Source organism: Mus caroli, chromosome 2 (genome assembly GCF_900094665.2).
Source record: "Mus caroli chromosome 2, CAROLI_EIJ_v1.1, whole genome shotgun sequence".
NCBI lineage: Eukaryota > Metazoa > Chordata > Mammalia > Rodentia > Muridae > Mus > Mus caroli.
The window spans coordinates 133,205,427-133,218,132 of record NC_034571.1 but is presented as its reverse complement, the minus strand read 5'-3'; the positions used below and the strand labels follow the sequence as shown (position 1 = coordinate 133,218,132).

At 37.5% G+C, this 12,706-nt stretch overlaps 1 protein-coding gene across 7 annotated transcripts in view; it reads right to left on the bottom strand.

Annotated features, from left to right (window-relative positions):
• Positions 1 to 12,706, bottom strand: part of Macrod2 (mono-ADP ribosylhydrolase 2) — a 1,935,542-nt gene that overhangs the window by 1,523,082 nt on the left and 399,754 nt on the right. For all 7 annotated transcript variants that reach the window (XM_021155700.2, XM_029471903.1, XM_029471913.1 and 4 more), the window contains exon 4: positions 7,563 to 7,592. In XM_021155700.2, coding sequence (XP_021011359.1) covers positions 7,563 to 7,592 — 30 coding nt within the window. The remainder of the gene's footprint in view (positions 1 to 7,562; positions 7,593 to 12,706) is intronic.

The window sequence follows — 12,706 nt, the reverse complement described above, 5'->3', positions numbered from 1 at the left end:
ATAACCCTATTAAACGATGGGGCACAGAGCTAAACAAAGAATTCTCAACTGAGGAATACTGAATGGCTGAGAAGCACCTAAAGAAATGTTCAACATCCTTAGTCATCAGGGAAATACAAATCAAAACAACCCTGAGTTTCCACCTCACGGCTATCAGAATGGCTAAGATAAAAAATTCACATGACAGCAGATGCTGGCGAGGATGTGGAAAAAGAGTAACACTCCTTCATTGCTGGTGGGATTGCAAACTTTATGTATTTTTAAAGTTACCTAAAACATAAAAAATAACAAAATATTTTTCAATTATAAAATTAATTTAAAAGTTAAAATATTAAAATAAATACAAAGATGAATTTGAGAATGGACTACAGATTAAACTTAAGTATACAAGGTTTATATATTATTTACAACTGGCAGCCAGGCAGTAGTGGCGCACACCTTTAATCCCAGCACTTAGGAGGCAGAGGCAGGTAGATTTCTGAGTTTAAGGCCAGCCTGGTCTACAGAGTGAGTTCCAGCACAGCCAGGGCTAAACAGAGAAACCCTGTCTCGAAAAAACAAAAAAACAAAAAAAAAAAGAAAAAAAAGAAAAGAAAAAGAAAAAGAAAGAAAGAAAGAAAATTTACAACCGGCAATCTCTGACAGGATAAACCCCACTTATATTAATAACAACATGTCAATGAAGGTTGCTTAGATGATAGGTTAAGAGAAAAAAACTTACTCATAAAGCCAATCAAAAAAAAAAAAAAAAAAAAGGAAGCTGTAACCAAAAACACTTGCCATTTGGTGAAACATGACTGAGCACATCTTTCTCTCCATGTGTTCTGTGGAATTTAAACACTCTGTATTTAATTCCTCTTCCTATAAATATGCATTGTTTTCTGTATTTCTCATGTAAAGGAAATGTTCTTTGAAAAGTTATACGAGTCTGCCTTTGCAAGTTCTTTCAAACACAAAAGATAATACAATGGTTAAAAATAATTACTATGAAAATGGCCACAGCATCCTCAGGCTAGCTCCTTAAATATTTTTTAAGTTTTTTGTTGTTGTTGTTGTTGTTCCTTCAGTGTATTACTCAGATAAAGAGATTAACTTTCTAAAGGAAAACAGACAAAACTAAAATATATAAATAGCTTGATAATCCAGCATGAGAAATAGTGATATTTTCTCAGCATTCACTATATTATAGAAGCTGTCAAGACTGTTAAGATGAAAAAGAAATTCCTTGCTCACTGGAAGTTCATCCCTATCCAGGACCATTCACCCAGGGCTACAAAGAGAAGGAGCATCTAATGGGCAGGAGCACCCTCTCAGCAGGGCTGAGAGCTGGGACATTCCACTTGGAAGGCAAGCAGGTACACAGTAAATATAAATGATCTTACACTTTTTAGTCTGTTCACAGTGGGATCCCAGGCAGAGATGGCCATTACATTGGAACAAGGTAGACACATGACTCTTTTCTGAACTCCTCTTTCCATTTTCCTTCACCAGTACGAACATCTGCAAGTCCTCTGGACCAATGGCAGGCATGAGAAGGGCAGCCAGGTCAAGTCAGACTTCCAACTGACATGAAATAAGCTGGGTTTGCAGATGGGGACTAGATGATAGATCACCTCACAGGGGAGGTGAGCCTGGGTGGGCAGTGTGTTGGTGACGTTCACCAGAATGCACAGGTGGCTCTGATGGCAGCTCCTGCCAGAACTCCTGACTTCAGCTCTAACCTAACACATTCACTGCACCTGAAGCACCATCCATGGACTGTTGACAGGAACTTCTTAAGGCAGGTCCAGACAGCAGAGTATTGAGAAGGCAAGCCAAAGGAAAGCAAGACAAAATGTCATATAGTATGAAGCACACTCAAGTGAGATATTCCCCTCTGTTCCGAAAAAAGTCCAACCTTTGCAGCACAACTCTTCTGGCAAGATTTCTCTGGTCACTCCGAATGACTGACTTGTACTCCTCCTGTTTCATGTGTCCTGTTTGACAAATACCTTTAGTTTTCAAAATACTTATCATGTAAATAGAGAAAGCTTGATTGTGCTTAGTTCTAAGACTCTTTACTACTTAATATCAAGATGAGCACACGAGAGGTAACGAGTAATTAGAAGTGAGGCGGAGGAGAAAAGAAGAAAACTAAAAATAGGTTGGGAAGGATGTATAAGTGAATGTTCTCAGAATGTCCTGGCGTCTGATCTCTGTCCCTTCCCCTTCCTCCAGCACAACCAGACCCTCCCATCTACTCTAGCAGACTGCACTACCTGCAGTGCCTAGGGTATATGCCACCTGAGGCAGTCTAAAATTAAACCCAATTTTGTATGGTTTAACAGCTTAGCCCTTCCTGCAGCTCTGCTCCCTGCCTCAACGAAATGCCACGGCCTCTCAGTTTCTCTTGCCCTGCTGCTCTCCAGGGCTGGAGAGACTGTCACTATTCCCCCAGGCCCATGGTCGGGACATTCTACCTGCTGCGTCCAGAGCAGCTGGTGATCTCACTACTAGCCAGGCTTCACTCACTCCTGATAGGTAAGCAGCAATACCCTGCCCACTGCTAAGTGGCTTTGGCTCCTGGCTCCCAGCCATTATCCTAGATTTCTCCCAGCATGTCTGAAGCCTAGGTACACGTAGAAGGTTACTGGTATGCATAAATTAAGGAATCAATGTACAAATGTATGATATACAATGAAATACAGAAACAAGGTAGGAATTTTTGAACAACTTAGTACAATATGTACAGTGTAATCCATTCTGTGGGTAGAAGGTAACCATTCTCTTGTGAAAGGTTAACAAGCAATCCATGGGCTGACAAAATAGCTCAACGGATAAAGGTACTCACTGTACAAGTGTGTCAACATGGGGTCCATCCCCAGTCCCATGGTAGACAGTAGACCCTGTATGCTAGCATACACACACACACACACACACACTGACCACAATACTACTACTACTAGTAATACATTCTTCAGTAAAGAATTAATCACGGAAGTTGACTCAAGCATATTAAGATACACTTAGTAACTCTGAGTAGCAACATAGATTCTGTGTGAGAGAATACTTCTCAAGTAAACTCTCTGCTTTTAGAGAAAGCATCAAATGGCCATTAGATTACTACACGGTATCATTTTAGTTCAAACGATCCACATGGGATAAGTCCTTGGGAAGTTTTAATTACTCTGGAAACTCTGTCGCAGGGAAAGTCTGCATTGATTGGCTAATCAATAATCAATACTATACACAGTAGTTACCCAGAAAATATTAATTGTGGGAATGGATGGTGAACATTTGCATATGAATATCTGTGTATGGAAATAAATTTTTGGTGGGTGTAAATTCACGGCCAGTATAATTGATTTATAATTTATAAGATGAAAAATGTGAGAAAATGATTTATAATTTCACTCCTCTCAAGCACTCACTTGGCATTTACTTCACATAAACTGTCTTGACCCATAAAATGGATCAAGCAGTAGCAAATCAGAATTAGGAATTTTCTACAGGTTGAAGCAACCATAACACAGCTGCTCCTAACCTAGGAGCAAAAGATTTTGCTCCTGTCTGGGCACACCTAAAAGGCATAAATAAAAATCCAAAGAACTTGCCAGTAGGGAAGGTCTGAAGAATGTGCCATATTTACATATTAGGCAAGTGGTTTTCATGCATTCCATCCTGAGATGAGTGCTTAGATTTTATCTGACAATACTTGCCTATTATCAGATTTTTAAACCTCAATCTGGCATAGACTCTTCAAGAATAATGTACAGAATTAGTATGAATACGTATAAGTGTTTCATATAGAAATTTTTATCACAGATGCAGAAATGGTTAAAATGGCAGATAAAATCATGTTGCAAATAAACAACATTCGTTTGCACTTTGGGGAACTATCACTCTAACTGGCCATATTCCATGCGTCAGATGTTTCAACAGACTAACATGGAAGAAAAGCCCACGAACTACTTTAATCATCAGGCTCACCTTCTTGTTAATTATGCATAAATGGAATAGACATTATCTAGAGCCAAAAGTTATAAAGTTTGGTCTTGCCTATTATATAATAGTCTGGATAGAACTGAGAAATTAGTTCTTTAATATAATAAAACGATTGATTTATTACATGTTCCAAAATAGAACATTGTGCACACAAGACACCCATGTTAGAGATGAGTGAGCATGCACTGTAATGGTTTCTAAGACTGACTGACCTTCCAACACAAGACATAAAGCTGTGCATAATCCAAGGCTACCGTACGATGGTACTTCTGCCCTCTAGATTTAATTTTCCAATGTATGGACATACTTTACAGATATCAGAAACAATGAGTGAGAGAACCTGAATCAGGCAGCTGATGCAGAGGTTTGGATTCAATCTTCGTTGGCAATCTGAAAGTCCCTGCAATAGTGGTTCTTTATTGGATGAATAGAGGCTGTTATTTGCAAATATCAAGGGGAGGATTCCAAAGATTGGTAATAGAATCAGAAGGTCAAAATTCAGTACAGGGAAAGCTAAGACTGTTCTTTAAGTTCACTTTTTAAATAAAACCTTCCAAAAATCAAGTTTCTATTTGAGAACATTTTTGGCAAATCTTGAAGTGTGTAAATAAATTTAACCTCTTGATAGCCTGTTTTAAGTGTGTGTGTGTGTGTGTGTGTGTGTGTGTGTGTGATATAGCTATCTTAAATGCTTGTAATTTATCTTTATGATATTACTGAGTTGCTACATTTACAATTCAGAAATTACAAACCATGTTGAATTTGGGAATCGTGTACTTGAAGACAATAAAATGTATACATTAGGGAAACAGAAAACTGAGTGGGCCTGCTTCTTCTATAGGTATACAACTAAAGGCCACACCATTGCTTAAATGTACCTTCTCGAGTAGAACAGAAGAGCCAGCAAGACTATAAAGCTTGTCACGAGCTAATTGCTTTTCCACAAATCAGTTATACACACATACATTCAGGCAAAGCCAGCTGAGGACAGAAAAGTGTTCATTGTGGCAGACATACCTGCAGCTCATTGCTCACGCAACTGTTATTCCTCTTCTTTTTTAGTAACCTGAATAATTGTTTTGTAGTGAGCATATTGCTTCCTAATATCAAACACTACTAAGAACATGGAATGAATATTTTACCAAATTCAGTATAGTGTGAGATTTCATGGAAATCTTTGGCTTAAAGGAAAAAGAAAATGCACTCATCCTTGAAGCCACACATCAGTTTTTGCCTTTCTTCTTCATCCTTGTCTGCACTTTACTTGTGATGGCTAGACTACCCGCAGTCTCCACAAACCCTGAGTTCTTGAAACTGCAAGCTGGGAGGAGAGGACACAGAAGGGAGAATGTGATCTCGATGACATCATGGATTATTATGAAACCATCCCAGTCTACCTGCAGCACATAATCCCATGACACACAGTGCATTTCTAATCTTTAAAGGGTAATTGTTAGGGGGCTCTTATCCATCAGAAGTAGCTAAAGTGATTTAACTAATAAAATTGGTTGACTCTGTAGAAATAAAGTAAAAGCAATTAATGAATCATCTAACTAACTGGTTGCCATAAGTAGATAAATGTGCTCATGTAAACTCCATTTTAATTTTACACTTTAACCATATTAGCCAGGTCACCTAAAATACTAATCTGTCTTGCAAGAAAATTACTCCTATAAACAATTTATCTTAGGAATGATTTCCTCATATTCTGTACCTAGGGAAGAATTACCAAGACTCTAGGCCCTAAGGAAAAATTTTCCTTTGGAGGTTCTGAAAATACAATAAAATATATGATAAAAAAAATTCTACAGATTTTCCTCAACATAATATTTTATTGATTATTTGGTAATTTCATAAAATGCATTTCTATTTCACTCACTCATTGGACTATAAGGTCAAACTTCCAAAGGCTAGCCTCTTAAAGATGACTGAGTCCCTTCCCACCCCCACCCCACCCCACCCCCATCTGAAGAGCCACACTTCAGAGCCTCACTGCAGATTTTGAGAATTCTCTTCTTTGACTCCTTACATTTTGTTTTTTGCTTTTGTTTTTGTTTTGTGGGAGAGGGGTTTTGGAGGCTTGTCACAGAAACCTTCAATGTTTCTCATTCTCAATGAGAAACATTCTCAATATTTTTAAAAATAATTTGCTGAAGACAAAATAGACACTTACTGATCCCCTACTATTCTATCCCTTGGCAGACATTCTTGCTAAGTCATTACAACACTTCCAGAAGGTAGGAGTTCCTTTGTGTTTGCACAAGAACCAGCTTCAATCCCAAGCTCTCATGGCATCTGACTATAGGACATGCAGTGACATGTCACAGTGCAAGCAGCACTTTCTACTTTAAACCCCCTTTTCATCATTCCAAATTCTAAGGTTCCAATCGAATGGAATAATGATTATGGTTTTAATTTCTGAATAAAATTCATACTAGAATCTTTTATTAAGGCCTGGACATTTAGTAAAGGCCTTAACTTGACAGGAAGTCCTACTGACTACCTGCCATTTACATGAAAATGAAAACCAAGAACAAAACAGGGAGGAGAAGGAGGATGGGGGGGGGGGGCGCGGGAAGAGACTGACAGTCTATCCTAAGACTTTCTCCCCAGTTATATATACTGCAATACTGCAGCTACAAAAGCTTTCTTTCTTTCTTTCTTTCTTTCTTTCTTTCTTTCTTTCTTTCTTTCTTTCTTTCTTTCTTTTCTTTCTTTCTTTCTTTCTTCCTTTTTTTTGTTTTTTTTTGTTTTGTTTTTTTTTTTAGTATACAATAGAGTTAATTTAAGGCATGGGGAGAGGAGTTAAGAGGGTAGCAGAGGCAGAGAAAGGCAGAGAAAAGGAGAGAGTAGAGGAGTAGGAGCCAGTCATGGCCATGTGAAGAGAGGAAGGGAATCACATTCGTATTCCTAAAGATAAAACCATAGTTGATGGACTCTATCATTTTAAAAAAACTGCAGTATGGGAATCTCTCCCTCCCCTTTCACTTTGATAACTTTCTCTTTCTTCTTTTACCTAACACACAAAACATATAGCATCAAAAGTAATTTCTCTTGTAGTTTCCCAAAGAGGTAGATGGAATATTAAGATCTCTAAGTACAAAGTCATGAAAAGCAAAACCAAGCAATTATGGTTAAAAAGAAAAGAGGATGAAGCCTACAAAATACTGCCACCTTAGCCTCCATACTAGCAGTAACTCTCATCTGCTATGTAAGTGTTCACATTAACAGATTACAGCTGCATCTACCCCTTACGTCAAAAGTGAGAAGAAGAAAAATGGTTGTGAATATATTTTTTCATGTTTTCATTTTTTTCCTTTTTCCAATTTTTTATTAGGTATTTTCATTTACCTTTCAAATGCTATTCCAAAATCTGCACATATTTTTAAGTCAGTTAAAAGAATAATTCTTTAAACCAACAAACAGCATTTCTGTTATAAACTATTTTCTGGGAATATTAGTTTTGTAGGTGATAACTATAGCAAAATTAGCTTGCAGTAGCAGCATAGAGCTTGCTAACCAACTCCTGGTTAATGTAATGAAAATGTACTTGAAGTTAAGCCATATTCCACACTTACCACCTCCTCCTCCGAGAAGACTGGCATTTGCTGTCAAAGAAAAGAAAAGAAATTATATTTTAAAATGTATAGGAGACACAGTGTATCGAAATGGTTGAAACAGAAACTAATAATGATCACCCATCTTATTCAAACACATATACAGAAAATCAGTATTTTCATACAAGGATAGACTTTATCACTATAATACCATGGTATGAAAATTAATGTTTCCCTGTTTTAGCTCCTTTTTCCTCTTCAAATGGCTATTTTTATATGTTTCCTTGTAACAATATTAAGTACATATTGAAATCCTTTCATTCTCTATCTATATCTAAATTAATCTGAGTTTTCCATTTTATGAATTATAACAATGCTACTTAGGCAATTTCAGTGATTTCAAAGGACAATGTGACAAGAAAATATAATGATAAATTAAATTAAATTAAACACCATCAAACAAAACAATCTCAGGACATTTTTCTGTAATAAGAATAAGTCAAACTTTTACAAAAGCAGCAGATTTATTTCTGTATATAGACTCTATTTGGGAGGAGATAGAAATGTTAAACAGATTTGTGAATTTTCACCGATTTATTCAGAAATTCAGCCTATGCATTCCTGGAAGGCAAATAGATATAACAAAGTTCCATGGAATTAATCTTAAACAAGATAATTATATCACCCACTCTAAGGCTAAGGGAATATTGTGAGAAAGGGGGCAGAAAGAGTATAGGAGCCAACAAAAGGAAAATATCTTCTGGACATTGCAACCACGACCTCACTACTGTAGGTGTGTGCTTGAAGTCTGCATCCGAATGAACCCAACAGCAATGCAAGGCTGAAAAAGAGGTGGAAGATGATCTTTCATTGATGAAATACTCATTAAGGACACCATCAGGTAGACAGAGAGTCACTGTCTTCTGTTGTGAGCCCACTAGTTACCCTGGGATTATGGTAGAGAGTTCTATCCGGTGAGTACACAGATAGCTCTGATTACACAAATTGGGTCATACATCAAACCAGAAGTCATAAATCCAGTAAGGAGATGGAAAGGGATGAGGGAAGAATGTTAAAGATAGGAAGGAAATACCAGAGGGTCACAGAGAGGAATCAGAATGCCTGGTATACATAGAAGAAATAGTCGATGAACAAAATTAAAGAAAAATCCACTTGAGCTGCACTTAAGCAGTAAACATTTCTGAAGGTTGCATTGCAGATGACTGGCTGCAACAATAAAGAATGTTATATTAAGAATTTACAAACATAACCTTAAGTTAGAATTCAGCATACACAACATGGACTAATGAGATGGCTCTTACATTTAATCCTAGGCTCACTATCAATACCTCAACATACTACACTGAACTTTATTCCATATACTTGTATATTATTGGCACTGTTTATGCATGTTATAAAAACATATTCAGCAATATTATGAAACCAGGTGGTAAAACCAGGTGGTAACCAAAAGCATCCTCCTTTTTTTTTCTGTGGAGAAAACTGAGTTAACAAAAGATTAAATAGATTGTTTAGGAAACATGAAACTTTTGCTTGAATTTTTATGTTCCATAAATTCCATAAATCATGCATTGCCATAACCTAAGAGGAATAAATGTCATTAGTCATTAGTATTAATAATTCAATCAATAAAAAATGGATTGTATGAAGGACATGTGCCCATATTCATTGTTCAGTTAGACTAAATGTGTGATGGCTTACTAATTACTCCAACACTTTTGGGAGTATCATGAAAATGCATACAAAGCAAATGCCTTGGAAGGTCCTTTCATTATGTCAATATCAGACCATCAAACGCTGTCTCATGTGGCCTTCCAAGTATAGAGCTATCTTATGGTGGCTCTCCCTCCCCTCAGTGCCTTCTCAAAAACAGAAGGCAGAATAGATGTGCCACTAATGAACCAGAAACTCAACTCTGTTCGATGCCATCCTTCCGCTCACATCTAGACCCCTTTGGAGTCACCCTGAAAAGATGTGGTATTACACAAACAGGAACCACAGCTTAACATCCTGCCCCAGGTCTAGCCCTGAGAAAGTCAGTTTGCTGCAGGAGCCTGAACACAGTGATGAGAATCCTCATTTGTCTCCTCTTCCCTGGAAGATGACTTACATGGTCAATCCATACCTCTTGGTTACTCCAGCCAGTTCCTCAAATCCTTTATAAAACCACATGGCATTCCACAAACCTGCTTCCCCAACCACCCTATTGAACTGAGAATGACCTCCTTGTCTGTGAGTTTTCCAGGACCCTGACATTCCATCTGCCAATTTTCATATATTCATTCATAAGGGAAAAATGTATCTCCAACAATAAAAAAAAGCAAAAATAAGCAATAGCTCTTTACTGAGAGCATCATTCGTGCCAAGGAACACAATAACGGGTTGGAGCCTATTTTCATCTAACATTCATCAATAAAGGTGGAAGTTGTATGTTTCGAGAGCCCCATCCAGAGCCCATCTGTTTAACCGGGCACTTGTCCAGTAGATGAGCAGAGTAGGTGTAGGATTTAGACTCCTTATCCTTGCCAACCATCAATTCATTTTATGTCAATGTGTGTTCATGACTAGATGAGCCTATCTGTAACACTAATGTAGAAGTCATTTTCTTCAGTAAAATTGCCAAAAATATACAAAGTAAATTTTTATTGTGACTTCTAATATGACTTTGCCTCCACAAAACACTTCAACTACTATCTAACAGTCACTAGGCAGACAAATTAATATTTCTTCCATTTTAAGAAAATGAAAATGGTTATCATGGGTTCAAGGTTCTCCTTAATTATTTCTAATAAATTAATATATATCCCAATTAAATAAGGAGCTCCTTGAAAATAAGATCTGAACTTAGTGGCTACTTCTGTACCAAATTATTTCTAAATACATGTTTTAAATTGTGAGGTAATTGATGGATTTAGTTAATTCTCACTTCATATAAAAAGTACTTATTTTCTAAAATTTAGAAGATCCAATCTTTGGTCAGACTTATCTCTAAACCCAAGGCTTATTTCAGAGCTCTTAAAGTTATTTGAAATGCTTATTATTTAAAGCATATGAAATATATTTCTAGATCCTTCAAAATGTCTTGCCAGGATGACTGGTGATCCTGTTCTGGGCTATTCCTAGAGCATCGTGGTGGGGGGACAGGAGGCAGGACAAAAAAATACTACAAACATGACCCTGATGTTTCTGCAGTAAAACTTAGGAACTTCTCTCTGTGCCTGCTTACTAGCCAGCACATTCCAAACTCTCTAAAATAAACTGTCTAATTTATTACAAGTTTGGGGAGCAAAACTGAAGTTACAGTAGTTATTTCAAAGGTTGAATGAATGCACAGCTCACAGGAACCACTGCAATTGGAAGGATCTGTGTTTCAACTATTTTGTCCAAACAAAATAACTTGATTCCATTGGATAGACAGTCTCAGTGCTCGTGACATTAAAAATTTGAATATAAATAAATAAACTGTTTCTTGCAAATATGGTGTGTGTGTATGTGTGTGTATGGCTTGCTAACTAAAGCAACTTGAGAAGGAAAGAGTTATTTGGCTAATATGACCCAGTAGTCATATCATGGTGGGAAGTCAGGGCAGGAGGTCAATGCAGGAACCTGGAGGCAGGAACGAAAGCAGGGTAAAGGCTTGTGTTGGTTAATGAACAATTTGAGGTCATTGGTTCCCTCCTCCTACTGAGTCCCTGGAATCAAATCAGGAGAGTCAGACTCAACTGCAAGCATCTCTACCCACTGCGCCATCTTCTCAATAGTAATTTAAATGTTTATTTGTTTATTCACTTACCTATGTGTCTGTGTTATCATATGTGTGCTTGATGCCCACAAAAGTCAAAAGAGTGTGCCAGATTCTCTGGGACTGGCAATGCAAACAGTTGTTAACTGCCATTTGAGTGCTGGGAACTGAGGAGCAGCAGCCACTGATCTTAACCACTGAGCAATCTCTCCAGCCTCGGCAGCACTTTCTAAAAACCATGTGAATGTTTCTTACAGTTCATGAGTCTGAAAGAATCAAATCTCTTATCTCCACAGTAATTATTTGTTTTCTTGCCTCATTTCTAACTCACCCTAAACTATCTTGTCAAACAAGCAACAGTCTGGGAGACCAGTCTTTAAACATTCAACAGAAGTGTTTGCACAGGGCTTTTGTTTGCTTTTCATCATATTACACAGGAAATTATACTTGTTTTCATCTGAACAGAATCCTGACCACCTAGCTCTGTTTATTTATTCTTACTTCTTATTACAATGGAGCACGTGAGATGTCAAAATTATTGTTGGCAACAACTTTCCCAGGAGCTCTGCTTAGAATAACAATTTCATTCAAAACATGCTATTATAAAAGAAATGTCACCCTTTATAATGACATTCATTTTTATTTCCTGTGCTTTGAAGTTCAGAGTAGGAAGTGCTGAAAAAGTAAAATGAAACCCCAAGCACGTGTCTGCCTCTAGAACACACAGCTTCATATCAGGAGTGACCAAAACCACTGACATCTGTGGAAATACAAGCCACAGAGACAAATGCAGCCATCAGTTTGGCAAAAGCCCTTAGCTTATACTAGATTTACACCTTCCAGGCAAATTCTACAGAGTTCCAGAAGGTAAGGCCAACAGTATGATTTCCTGCTTTGAAGCTGACAAAAAGAAAATTAAGAACAGGCTTAAGTGCTTCACATGTAGAAAGCAAGTAGAGATGCATGATGAATACTTTATATTTTATTCTTACTGCAGAAGTCAAAGGAGCCATTGATTATTCCAGAGTCTATATGGCTTGAAGAAGATGGAAATTACTATGAAGCCAAAAGTACAACACAAAAGTCCCTATAGAAGCTGATAAAGATGTGCAAAGGCACCACAAATTACAAGAGTTACTTGGAATTGTTAACAAAATGTAATAATACAGAACAAAATAATCCTGACTGAAGTGCACAGAAGGAGATACAGCTGTCTGTTTTGCCAGCTTTCCTCACAGGCTAACTCTGGGTGCTCAGCAACCTTGAAGAATGCTTAATTGACCCAATTCCTTTGTAGAAGAAGATGGAGGAGAAGGAGGAGGAGGAGAAGGAGGATGAGGACGAGGATGAGGAGGACGAGGAGGACAAGGAGGAGGAAGGGAGAAAGAAAAGAAAAGGAGAG